This window comes from Scatophagus argus, chromosome 13 (genome assembly GCF_020382885.2).
Source record: "Scatophagus argus isolate fScaArg1 chromosome 13, fScaArg1.pri, whole genome shotgun sequence".
Classification (NCBI taxonomy): domain Eukaryota; kingdom Metazoa; phylum Chordata; class Actinopteri; family Scatophagidae; genus Scatophagus; species Scatophagus argus.
In genome coordinates, this window is record NC_058505.1 from 276,150 (window position 1) to 289,952 (window position 13,803).

The following is a 13,803-nucleotide window of genomic DNA, read 5'->3' on the forward strand; positions in this document are numbered from 1 at the left end:
GTTACTTTCACCTCATTGCTTCAATCTGTCGCATTGTGGTGAATAAAAATTTAATTTAAGTTACGTTATTAAAAATGTACTCCTGATTCTCCAGTCTCCTGGCTGCCTGTTCAGCTCAGAACGACGGTGAGTCCAAACTAAATGTCAGCCGTTTTAGCTAATGAAAGTAGTTAGTTGTGTTAGATTTGACCCTTAAACTTCGATCTAGCTACAGTATTGGCTAAATCTTGTAGTCAGCTACTTGAAATTTATGTAGTTTAACTCTGCTTATCTGCTTCATACTTTTATTTTAGTTGTCTGGTGGCGTCTGTTTACATGCTTTAATGCTTGCTCATCCCGTCCATGGCTGTTCAGCCTCTGTTTAAAACACTCACACACTTTTGCCCAGTCCTCCTTAAGGGAAAGACCAGTCCTGAAGCCTGTCACACTGTGGTCTGTTGGTGGTCAATGGACCACGCAGCCAGCTGGAGGTCAACTTCTGCTACTACAGAATTTCATTGTACTTGTAGTATAATGACAATAAAGCTTATTCTGATTCTGAGTCTGACCTCTGATGGCTGGACTGACTGAAGGAAAAGTCTGAAAAAAAACCTTGAGAAAAGTCAAAACTCCTGACCCTCATGGTGCTCCCTTTGCTCTCAGTCTGTGCCAGGCTGGTAAGCGAACTGCAGGAAGCCCCCAGACAGAGTGGTTCTGCACAGGCCTGGAGCGGTCTGGAGCTGATGCCACCTGGGTCTCTGGCTTTTCCTGGTCGTCCTGAGCTCCTGAGCAGACCTACGGTGACGTTTATCTGTACTGCAGGATCAACCCCTGCAGGCTCTGCAGGCCTGTGAGTGAGCTGCAGCTGGTATAGTACACAATAACAACACAGTGACAGTTACTGCTGTAAGTGTAGTGCTAATATTACTGCTAATACCGCTGGTGCTTGCAGTAATACTAGTGTAACTGCCAATTTCCCTCTTATTTCTATTCTATACTGTTACTGCCATGATTATGACCTGCACTGACTGTACAGAATCTGTCTGCCTGTCTGTCACCTCTGAGCCCCACCCCCACCATCCCTGACTTAAGTGGTTGTCATGGAGACCTCCTTGTCCATCGAAGCGTCTCAGTGAAATCCGAGCAGGCGTGGGTGCTCATGGTCACCTGAGCCGAGCAGCTGCTAAATGTTTGATGGAGGCTGTCAGAGATCCTCTCAGCCTCAGCTGGACCACAAACACCTGAACAGGTAAACCACAGGTGGATCACAGGTGGACAACAGGTAGACGCTTCGCCAGGACGCTCTGAGGCTTCAGCAGGCAGGTATCGACTAAGTTTGCAATGCTAAACTGCTGACTTTTAGCCTTTCTTTTCTTTACAGGTAGAAAAATTGTTTCCCAACCTGTGTGACATCATCACTTATGTCATGTGTCTCACCTGTGTCCAGTGAAAAACATGTATCACCTAAGTGTTACCTATGCAAGAACTGAACAGTGACAGTGAATATTTATCCAGCATTTCCAGGATTTTACTGGAAAATAGTGTTCCAAAGCACTGTGTTTACGTCGTCTGAAAATATAAATATCACCTAAGAGATACGTGTTTTTCACAGGACAGAGACACCTGTTGGTCAGATAAAAAAACTGAAAGTGATACTCTGAAATTAACATTTTATTTTTACTTAGTTTAATTAACAAATTACTGTTAGATTTTTGTGTTTTTGTGCAGTTTATCCATGATTATTTATTCCATAATATCTTTTTATCTGTTGCTCGTAACATGGGTCCTTATATGTTAAAATTTTCCTTGTTGACAATAAAACTTTGTATCAGTTAATTTTCAGTCATAAACTGGTTATTAACTAAGAGCAGTCTGACCAGTCTGCAGCTGTGGCGCCCCCTGGTGGATGGGCTGTGCTGTGCCGTACCTGTTTGTTCTACATTTGAACATGTGAAGTTGCCACCCAAGTCCTGACAGGTGCCACCTGTGACAGGTGATGGTGTCAGGATGTCTGACGGGAGGCAGCGAACTTTGTCCACCTCCGGAGAGTCTCTGTATCAGGTCCTGGCTCTGGAGAAGGGCTGCAGCCATGATGACATCAAGAAGTCCTACAGGTAAGACCTGCACCAAGTGATCAGTCAGTAAACCGTCTCGATCTGGGCTCATTTCCCACAGTAAATCATGAACGAGGTCTTTTTACAAGCTTTCTCCTCAGTAAGTGACAGAGTGTGATAACATGGAAGCCTGGGTGTGATACAGGAAGCTGGCGTTGCGGTACCACCCTGATAAGAACCCCGACAACCCAGAGGCTGCAGAGAAGTTCAAGGAACTGAACAGCGCTCACGCAGTCCTGTCCGACCTCACCAAGAGAAACATCTATGACTCGTATGGCTCACTGGGCCTCTATGTGGCCCAGCAGTTCGGAGAAGACAACGTTAACACGTACTTCATGCTGTCCACCTGGTGGGCCAAGGTGGGCGGAGCTTACACTGTCTGTGCACGTGACTGATTAACAGCTGTGGCTGTTCCACAAGATCCTGTAACTCAATCTCATCTGTCACTGAGGCTTGTTCTCCTCGTTTGTCTTAGTGTGCAATGCCCGGAGAAGCATTTTGTGTTACAAGTAAGTGTAGATCTGCCCAGTCTGGAGGAACTTGACATCTGCACTTGTCCCTGAAACTAGGTCACTATAAAACCTCCATTAGACAGAATCAGACGATTAGCACAGGATAGTGAGGCAGCGTGGGAGGAAACAAGTAGCAGTCTGTCCTAGTTTGGTTGGTAAACTCCACCTGGATAGCACCAGCTTTCCTGCTCCTTCCACAACAAGTCTGCAGATTGTTTCTCTTCGCTGTTGCTGCAGTTTAACAGGGCTAGCTGGTGATGACAGGGATAGCCAGTGAACTGGTGCAGGGAGAGAGCTAACTGCTAACAGGCTAACTGACCAGCCAAGCACTCATCAGTTACAACAGGTGTTAGTGTAAAATGTTAGCATGCTAACATTTAACAGTTACTAAGTAGTAAAGATGAAATACAGCTGAAACAGGTTGGAATGTGCTTATTTAGACTGATAAATGAACAAAGTGGAGATGTTTGCATACTCAGAATTCAGGAAAATAAAACAGTGAACAGTAATCGTGCATTGTTTAATAAGCAGGAAGTGATTTCGTCCTTCTTTCCCTGCATCCCTGAGTCAGTTAGCAAACTTGTTAGCTTGGTTGCCGCAGTGTATTAAAGGTGAATCAGAGTGAAGTCTGTGTGTAAAGCAGCATTAGCACAACAGCTTCACTAAAAGTGGATGGTGAGGCATAGCTAATGGACTACAATAACTTCTCCATGTTGGATTCTTCTTTTAGTCAGAGTTGTGCTCTGTCAGGACGGTTTCTTATTGGTAACATATTTTGACAAATAGTGATTTGTTTAAGTCGTGTTTTGAGATGTTCCTTCTTCTCCAGAGTAAATATTCTCCTGCTTCCACGAACTTCTCAGGGTCTGTTTGTGGTCTGTGGGTTACTGACTGGATGTTACTGCTGCTGCTGTCTCTGCTGCTGCTGTAACTGCTGCTGTGGGAAGCTGAAGCCAACGCCCTCAGGTGAGGGGGCGGAGCCTGACTATGTCTCCCCCGACGACCTGGAAGAGGAGATGTTCAACAACCCCGACAACGGTAAGTTCTTTTACTATTCAAGTGTTATAGCAGCAGTGTCACAGCAGGCGATATGTTTTAGAATAACTCATTGATTAAAATATTTTTGTAATATTTAAAAATCCTTAAACCTTGCGGATCAATTAATTAATTAATTGGTCCATGAATTTGCACCATAATTAAGAGCTTAGGGTCCTTTTGAGGTACGGATGAAGGTGTGCCTGTAAACTAGCCTGGACAATGAGAGCTCTGTGTCTGTCCCTATTAAAACATGAAGTAAATCAAAGTTATTTTGTTCACTTTAAGGTGTTTTTTCACAACCCAGAAAAATCAATGAAAACAAACCTCTTCAAACATTCAGCCTGTGGTCAGACATCCTCAGTGGACATCGGATCTGTGAAAACGTTTTTCTTTGTTTCACTGCAGACGTTGAAACTCCGATTGTTCAGCAACCGACAAACGCCAGCGAGAAAACTCAGCTGATCACTGACGGACACCGCAGATATGGAGACACGTACACATGAAGACCACGGCAAACAGGAAATGCATGGCTGTTTCAGCGCCCCAACTGAGATGAGAGGGATAACTGTTATTTAAAAATGAAAACCATCACCATGTTTTGGTCTCGTATGTTCCCAAAATGTCACGCCGTTGCTTTTAATATTGACATAAATTGAAACTAAACTGCGGTGCAGCTAAATGATTATTAAACTACAACGCTGATTGGTTATGGGAATGATGTAAGGAGAGACGCAGCTAAAAACAGCAGGATTACCCCTTCAGACTAATTACACACTAATTATACATAAAGGTTACCGCTCATCATGGTCGTCATGGTAACATAACGACAGAGCTCATTTGTTGTTGATGTAAATATCATTTTGTTTCCTGTTGATCGTGTTTATTTGTGCTCGTATGAAGCTTGATGGGGTGAACTGAAGACAGCTTGAAAAATAAATTTTGGTTTGTGACATAATGTGACAGCACCTGTTATGATGTCATGTGATGATGTCACCTGCTGGCTGTACAGCTTCTGCTGTGTGTCCTTCTGTCCTGCAGGGGGCAGAAACGACATGTAGAGAATTTTAATGTTTTTATTTTACCCACCAGGTTGAACTACAATAGTAAAATATAACAATACTGCTGTACTTTTACCTCAGAAGGATTTTAAGTGCAGTATCTTTGTACTGTTGTTTTGGTGCTCCAGCAGAAGGCGCTCAGCCCTCCTGCTCTGATTCTGTGGACTTTCCCTTTAACAAACTCTGTCCTGCTTACTCACCCTCCTCCCCTCCTCCCTCCTGTTGCTCTGTCATGCCTCCTGGTGACCTTTGACATATAAGGGCATGTCGGCACGGCAACAGCTGACGTCCTTCTGTCTAAAAACAGCCTGAGTGTTCCTCACTTTGTCCTCAGGCCTGCGACACTCTTCTCTCCTACTTCTTTTTCTTTTTCTTCTTCTTCTTCTTCTTCTGCTTCTTCTTCTTGTTTATTTCTTGTTTTTGTTTAACCTTTGGGACACCTCCCCCGTCCTCCCTCATCCCGTCCGGGTGACTCAGCGTCATGGAGAGTTTGGAGAAGCAGCTCATTTGTCCCATCTGTCTGGAGATGTTCACCAAGCCGGTGGTCATCCTGCCCTGCCAACACAACCTCTGCCGCAAGTGTGCCAACGATGTCTTCCAGGTGAGGACACGCACAGATAGATGCCAAGTCCGTCCCCCCCTGTTTGAAACAAACATCCTCCCTCTGGATGTTACAGGTGAACTAAGTACAATCTGTCTGTGTGTAATGCAGTAATCGATTCTGGAGAAAGTCGTCAGGTCACTTTGGTTTGGTGGCTCGCCAACCTGAAGTGACCCTGAGAACGAGGCTCAACAGTCAGTCAGTCAGTCTCTCTCCAGAAACGTCCTGAACTCACCGAATTAACAAAATCCAGACAGAGGACGGAGTCTGTGCAGACAGAGACACCGACATGCATGAGTCTCTATGCTGTTTTTAAGTCCTGCATAGTCCACCCTGAAATCGTCCCTTTGTTGGTCCACTTAGGGACACTGTGAGATCTGAATAAAGATCTCCACACGTTGTTGTTCACTTTCTTACCGAGAACAAAAGTAAACTGGAAGATGAGTTCAGAGTGATGGAGGTCAGCTGAAGCAGGATCAGTTCTCTGATTCATGTCAGAGATTTAAAAAAATGAAGTAATATCCATCAATGGAGGAAGTATTCACACCTTTGATACTTTTACACTTAACGTATCAAACAGTTCTGCGTTTATCATACGGAACGGCTCATTTCAGAATAAAACACTGGAATAGAATTACTGATGTACTGATATGTTCATCACTTTAAAACTGCTGCAGCTGGTAGAGATTGTTTCATGGTTTAATGTAGGTGGTTTAATCTATAATAATTGATTAGTTATTAGTTGACTGCTGTGAATATTGGTTATATTTTGTATTAGTAATGTGAATGTGAGAGGTAGCCAGTACAGTACAGCAGAAGTATAAAGAAGCAGTACTGAAGTACAACACTTAGTTACTGGTAATAATACAATAAAAAGTTTTACTTTTTACTTTCATATTAGTATTTGCTTGACATGAACTATGGAAATCTTAATAATTTTCACCAGGAAAAGAAAATGTAGAAAAATAGGATGTTAAAAAATACGTAGAAATGACTCGATATTGTATATGAAATCAAATACGAAAGTGAAGTTATGAGACAGCCAGTAAAGCTACTTTTTATTTCACGTTTTTGACGTGAAGATGTTTTTGATGTTTTTAAGATAACTCAACAAGAGACCCAAAAAGAAGACATAAAAACAAAACAAAACAACTGTTTTACAATTCTCCATTCCTGGGAAGTCCAAATCCACAACTAAAATCTTCACCAAACTAAACAGTGGCGGGTGATAACTCAGTCCCAAAAACTCAGAGTCCTGATCTCCATTCCAAAAGACCACACAAACAGCAGCGAAGGATCCAGCAGTAAACCTGAACACACACTCAAAAAGAGACAAAGATTAGTTCTCTTGATCCAGAAAACACCACAGAGCCAAGCTGAGGACCTGCCTGACCGAGATACCACAGGAGCTGACAGAATAATCTGAGCCGACGGCAGCTGAGGTGAATGAGGATCAGGTGTGAGACTGGATGAGAGCGGGAAGACCCAGCACAGCTCTGACTGGCCCAGCATGTCACCACACAAGCCAGATAACAGGGAGGGAGAGGACAGACAGAAAAACACACACAATCCTCGTGTGGCTCTGATGCTGCTTCTTTCATTACATTTAAATTGCCCAAATAAAGTGTTTTTGAATTGAATTGAATTGAGTGTAAGAGTCGTTCATCCTGGTGTCACTGATGGCACTAATCCAGCTGATTTCCCTCAGTCCTGTTTCTCCTGTTGTATGAACACTTTGGGGTGTGTGTGTGTTTGTACAGGTGAGGTCTCACAGGTGGGAGTCTGATGTCTATTTGAGCCTGAGCAGAGACTCGCTGAATAAATAAACTGAAGTCATAAATAAAAACGAAAAAGCTTCAGGTTGACTTCTATTCTGACAGAATTACAAAGTTTATTATTTAAGTGAATCAGGTATGTTCAGCCTGTGTTCCTGTCCTGAACTTGTCTACCTGTGTGCCACCCCGACACCCTGCAGGCGTCCAATCCCTACCTGTCAACGAGGAGCGGCTCCACAGTGACATCCGGTGGTCGTTTCCGCTGCCCATCCTGCCGACATGAAGTGGTTCTGGATCGACATGGCGTGTACGGACTGCAGAGGAACCTGCTGGTGGAGAACATCATCGACATGTACAAGCAGGGAAACAGCAGGTAACCGTGCTGAAGTCACCTGAGGTCAAACACGGCCTCCGTCAGTCTCTGATGCTGTGTTCACTCCTGGTCTGATCATGTTTGCTGAAAGGCTGCTGAGCCCAGTTCTACTGGCTGTTCTCCTGGCTCAGTTTCCAGTGCCGCCGCCCCCCATTCCCCCTGGTTCCCCCTTGCCCTGGGCCTCCTGCTGGTCTAAAGGTCTGGTGCTGGTGGTGTAAGCATCAATGCTCCCCCGCGCTCTGAACTCCCAGTCCCAACACAGTCAGCTAATACAACCTTTAGCCGCATGGCTGACTGAGCTTGGAGCAGCTACAGTTTGTGGCAGTTAGCAGTTGCTCTGGTGATATGCTACCCCCTATTTGTTAGGAGTATGAATGTTGAAAGGTGGTCCATTCTTTCAGACTGCATTTGTAAACAGTGTTAAAGGTAAACGCAGAGACACCCTGCAGTACTGTGATAGCTAACAAAGCTAACCAGCTAACAAAGATTAGCATCATCCTGTAACTTAAGATACAAGCAGTACCCAGTGGGGTAAACATGTCTGTTAGGACCTGATTTAATCTCACAGTTTGGAATTAGCCTCTATGTGCTAAGCTAGGCCAACATGCTAACATGCTAGGTGCACAGAGTCTGACAGTTGGTCAACAGGATGTTTACAGTAGATCGGATGAAGGTGACAGGTGTGTGTTAGCTGTTAGCAGTTAGCTGCAACACTATTTTTAAATGTAGGTCAATGAGACAGCAGCTCGACTCTTTCAGTAATCTGAGGATGAGCTGATAAACAGGCTCAGGACAGACGTGCTGAAACACTTCAACTGTCACATTTCTGCTTTTTATGGAAGTAACATCCAGTCAAAAAAAACACAAAAATAAATAGTGACATAAAACAGCTGACATATTTGTCCTCTGGAGGGAAGTTCAGCACAGTGCAAAGGTACTGTATCTGATATGAGATAACAGGATAAGTGAACCCTTTATCGCAAGAACAAAAGCTCTGTCTCTTTGTCACCTCAGTATAGCAAAATAATTTTCTTGTGATCTCAAGACAGCAACATTGAAAAAAATAATTGCAAGCACGGCTGTTCTTGGTTGTTGTAGTTTAATAATAAGATAAGATAAGAACTTTATTGATCCCGCAGGAAATTGTTGTGCCAGGGTTGCAATACAAAGAAGCATACAAAAGTAGCAAGTAATTTTTCACACAAAATATAAAAATAACAGAGTAGAATAATAGAATAATATAAAAAATAACAGAGTAATATAAAAAATAATTCAATTCAATTCAATTCAATTCAGTTTATTTATATAGGGCCAATTCACAACAAAAGTTATCTCATGACACTTTCCAATTAGAGCAGGTCTAGACCAAACTCTTTAATTAAATTGTGAAATAGAGAGAGCCCAACATTCCCCCTTGAGCAAGCACTTGGTGACAGTGGCGAGGAAAAACTGCCTTTTAGAAGGCAGAAACCTTGGAGCAGACCCCGACTCAAGATGGGCGGCCATCTGCCTTGACCGGTTGGGTTGAGAGAGAGAGAGAGAGAGAGAGAGAGAGAGAGCAAGGGAGAGAGGGAGAGGGGGTGGGGTGTGAGAGAAGGAGCACACAAGCAGAGATGCATAGCAGCAGTAATAATACCAGAAGTATCGAAATGTAGATAATGACAATGACAATGAAGTATACAGAAGGTATTATGGTGATTTTGATAACAATGGTAGTAACAATAATGGTAGTAGCTGTACTGAGTCGTAACAGATTTAAATCAGATTATGACTAAACAGTAGTAATCGCAGTAGGTTTTGAGCAGGACGACAGCAGGACCGCAGCAGGAGGTCCAGTCATGATCGCTAGGAATCTGCGGGATAAGAAAGCACAAGGACTCCAGGGAAGAAGTTGAGTTAGTAATATGCATTAATGGGACATGAATGTGTGCAGAAGGAGAGGGAGAGGAAGAAAGAGCTCAGTGCGTATATATATAATATATATAATAACAGAGTATATACATGAGGTATAGATAGACAACAACAGATAAGGTGCAGAACGGCAACGGATAAGTTGTGGATACAATCTTAAAGTGTTAATTGTAGTGCAGGATAAATTGTTTTGTCCTATGTGGAGGAAGGGGATGAGTTGAAGATCAATGTTAATCAAACATAAACAAGAAACGTGGTTTGACCCACCTGTCTGTCCTCCTGAGCAGTAGACCTGTCCCGGAGGTGAGGCCACAGCAGCCAATGTGTGAGCATCACGAAGAAGAGAAGATCAACATCTACTGTGTCACCTGCAGCGTTCCCACTTGTTCGCTCTGTAAAGTGTTCGGAGCTCACAAAGACTGTGGGGTCGCACCACTGGACAGCGTCTTCCAGTCACAGAAGGTGTCTCACATCACATCATCACAGACAGGTTTACACCACAGACACGTTAATGCCACAGACAAAGGGGCTACATCACCTGCTGTATTTAGATTCTGCACATTTGTTCAACTGATCTGACTGTACAGTCAGTACAGACAGTACAGTACAGACAGTACAGTACAGACAGTAAAGTATAGTCATCACAGACAGTACGGACAGTACAGTACCGTCAGTACAGTACAGTCAGTACAGACAGTATAGTACAGACAGTACAGTACAGTCAGTACAGACAGTAAACTACAGACAGTACGGACAGTACAGTACAGACTGTACAGTACAGACAGTAAACTACAGACAGTACAGACAGTACAGTACAGACAGTACGGACAGTACAGTACAGACAGTACAGTACAGACAGTAAAGTATAGTCATTACAGACAGTACGGACAGTACAGTACAGACAGTATAGTACAGACAGTACAGACAGTACACTACAGACAGTACAGTACAGTCAGTACAGACAGTACGGACAGTACAGTACAGACAGTACACTACAGACAGTACAGTACAGTCAGTACAGACAGTACGGACAGTACAGTACAGACAGTACAGTACAGGCAGTACAGACAGTACAGTACAGACAGTACAGACAGTAAACTACAGACAGTACAGGCAGTACAGACAGTACAGACAGTAAACTACAGACAGTACAGACAGTACGGACAGTACAGTACAGACTGTACAGTACAGACAGTACAGACAATACAGACAGTACAGACAGTACGGTACAGACAGTAAACTACAGACAGTACAGACAGTACAGTACAGACAGTACAGCATGAGACTCGGTGTCGCCGTTTGATCACCAGAGGTCAAAGAGACTCAACCAATCAACCTCTGAAACACACAAACAAGACAACAATATTCTCAATTGACTGTTCAAGAACCTGTATAAAGAGGTAAAAATGTGTGTGCGTGTGTGTGTGTGTGTAGGCGGAGCTCACTGACTGTGTCTCCATGTTAGTTGGGAACAATGAGAGGATCCAGGCCATCATCAGTCAGCTGGAGGAAACCTGCAGAGCCGTCAACGTGAGTCCAGCCGACACCTTCTCACCTCATCCACTCAGCTGTGCCTGCAGCAGCTCCACGGATGATTTTAGATTAATAATCTATGAAACGATGAACCTGCAGTGAACCACCAGCTGAATCCGCAGCTCGAGTTCACGCAGCTTCTTCCTGACTGTTTTCTGTTCTGGTTCGCTGACAACCTCTCGTAGCATCAGAGAGAAAGACGCCACAGGCAGACAGACAGTTAGGTAGTAGCTGGAGGACAGGGTGGACACAAACCAGAGAAAGCCAGACACATTGAGCTGAAATCCAGGTGAACCATCATGTTGTCACTGCTGGATGTGAAGATAAGCTCAGTGCTAACAGGTTCAAATCTTCATTTCTTCTTCTACTGTTATTGTAGCAGCTTTTTACTTTAGTACGTTTTTACTTTTTAAATGAAACGAGGAACGAATGGCTCCGTTCACTTTATTGTATTGAACTTGAACAAAAGCAGTTTCTTCCCGTGTAGGCTGAATGTTGTGCACACAGAGAATAACCAGGAATCACTGCAACATCACAGCAGGTTTAAGCTCTACGTGCTGCACACCTGGTTTACCTGGCGTTCTGTATGTTCAGGAGAATGGACGCAGACAGAAGTCGAAGGTGTGCGAGATGTTTGATCACCTGTACGCTCTGCTGGAGGAGAGGAAAGGTGAGATGATTCTGAGGATCAACGCTGAGCAGGAGGAGAAACTCGACTACATCAGAGGTCTGAGGAAGAAGCACGGCGAACACCTGGAGAACACGGCCAAGCTGCTGGAGACCGCCATCCAGACCCTGGACGAGTCTGAGATGGCCGTGTTCCTGCAGGTGAACCTGAACGCACTGAGCCTGCTTAAAACAGGAAGTTGAAGTTGGAAGCCCGACAGGAAGTTGTCAAAATAAACCAACCGAGCTAACTGTCATCAGCTCGTTCCTCTGAAACAGTTAGGGGATGTTAATATTTCCTTCATTTCTTTACAAAAAACCTCACTTTGTAAGGTTGAAGTAAAATGTGAATCCATATTAAGAAAAAGTAAAAGACCTTTTCTTGCTTACACAAACAGTTCAGACTATGCTCCCATCAGCCAAACCACCAGCAATGATTCGTTGTAAGAACCAAACCATCCTATTAAGTTTCCTGCAGTCCCTTACAGAGTTGGACGGACGAGTCTTGGATTCAGTTGTCTGGAAAGACTCGTGTGATTGGTTGACAGACGAAGTGTGAGCATGGAGTTGTGATCATCACAATACTGTGCATGTTCTCCTCTAAAACCACAAGTGTTTATTTGAAGAGCTGAACTCACAATGTCGTTTCTCCTCTCACAGACCACCAAACCTCTTCTTCAGAAGTGAGTGTCTCAGTGTTAGCTCCTAATCTCATAGTCTCTGCAGCGCTAACAGGAGGTATCATTACAGTGTTGATATTTTATCGTCAGGATTGTGGAGGGCACCGACATGTCACATCTCGACAAAGTCCAACATGGGTATGAGAAAATGGAACATTTCACAGCTAACTTTGATCAACAGAGGAGAGCTCTGATGAGCGTCGACTTCATCAAACGTAAGAAACACGTCTTCTTCCGATTGTCCAATCACAGACAAGCCTCCTAAGTTATTCAAATAAATAAATACACAATGCAGTAGTTTATAGTAGCATTTAACTGAAGTTCATGCTGTGTTTGCATGGCGCTACTATCATTCAATATAGTGTTAGCTGTTGCTGCTATTGTAAAACATGTGCAGACATGTGGTGCATTCATGGTGACCCCAACTGTGGTTAATGTTACACTTGTTTCATTATGTGACTTAAAGTTAGAACCGCTAACTGTAACATGTTAGCACGGAGCTAACTTCACTGCACTGTGTTCTCTCTTCAGTTGATGAAGATGACGATGGCGAAGATGAAGGAGTGGAGGTCAGAGGGACGACAGCAGAAAGTCAAACCGCGGAGCAGCACGCTGCAGGACCCTCAGCCAATCAGCAGCCTCCTCTGTCTCTTGTTCAACTCTCAGCTCCACCCCCTCAGAGACCCAATGAGGCTCCACCCACCACTACTACACAGACCAAAAGCCCCGTCCTCTCATCAGCTAGTCAGGCCCCGCCCCCACTCCCCACTGCCAGCCCCACCCCTCAGGTATGACATCACGTGTGGCTGGAAAATATTGTCAGTGTTGTTGTTTTTACAGTCGATCTTCTTCTTCTTCTCCTCCTGGTGCTGCAGGTTCGGTCTGACCAGCAGGGTGAGCCGGAGGACAAGGACGGACCCAAACACGTCTTCTCCTTCAGCTGGCTCAACCAGAAGTAGAACCGGTAGAACCGGTGACAGCAGTCTCTCATAATGTTCCACATTCTTCCGTCAGACCGATTTCCTCACAGGACGTTTTTTAAAAGTGACAAACATCTGAATTTTAGACATTTTGCTGTTTAAACACACACGCAGGTTTTCTGGCCAATTAAAAGTGTTTGAATGAAATGTTGAATAAATGATTGTTTTATTACGAAGCGGATGGTCTGATTTGTCCAACCGTCTGCTTTAGAGACATGTTGAGTTGTTGTGACGGCAGCCTGCAGCTTGTCACACTTTCGATCAGTCGAGTCGCCGTGACGAGTCGAGCTGAGGGCGTTTTCTGAATCACGTTTATACTCTGTGGCTGAAGGTGGTTTCACCTTTCAGCCCTCCAGTTGACCCCTTAATGAAGAAATAAAATGATATGTCCTGACTCAGCTGAAACGCCGCAGGACGTGTAGACCACATAACCTTTCCGGTAGGTTTCCATCGTACGTATTTTTATTTTCACTGTATTCATTTACATGAATAAAAATAAAACTTGACAAACAACAAAAGCGAAGCCTGAGTTAATGTCTCTGTGTCCAGATGTTAACGTCCAGACAGATGTTGATTCAGATGC

The 13,803-nt window shown here is 44.0% G+C and overlaps 2 protein-coding genes across 3 annotated transcripts; both read left to right on the forward strand.

Moving 5' to 3' along the window:
* The first annotated feature begins 1,948 nt into the window (after positions 1-1,948).
* On the forward strand, positions 1,949-4,603 carry LOC124069760 (dnaJ homolog subfamily C member 5-like). The gene is made up of 4 exons (XM_046409175.1): positions 1,949-2,093; positions 2,239-2,452; positions 3,469-3,643; positions 4,049-4,603. The coding sequence occupies exons 1-4, from the start codon at positions 1,987-1,989 to the stop codon at positions 4,144-4,146; spliced, it is 594 nt and encodes a 197-aa protein (XP_046265131.1). The 5' UTR covers positions 1,949-1,986; the 3' UTR covers positions 4,147-4,603.
* A 396-nt stretch (positions 4,604-4,999) lies between these two features.
* On the forward strand, positions 5,000-13,735 carry trim55a (tripartite motif containing 55a). Of its 2 annotated transcripts, XM_046409172.1 has the most exons (9): positions 5,003-5,302; positions 7,278-7,450; positions 9,649-9,823; positions 10,796-10,891; positions 11,489-11,722; positions 12,221-12,243; positions 12,331-12,455; positions 12,772-13,028; positions 13,116-13,733. In XM_046409172.1, exons 1-9 carry the CDS (start codon positions 5,183-5,185, stop codon positions 13,197-13,199), a joined length of 1,287 nt encoding a protein of 428 aa, XP_046265128.1. In that variant the 5' UTR covers positions 5,003-5,182; the 3' UTR covers positions 13,200-13,733. The 2 variants fall into 2 exon arrangements, with proteins under 2 accessions (XP_046265129.1, XP_046265128.1); XM_046409173.1 differs by lacking the exon at positions 11,489-11,722 and having other exon boundaries at positions 5,000-5,302; positions 13,116-13,735.
* The last annotated feature ends 68 nt before the right edge of the window (positions 13,736-13,803 follow it).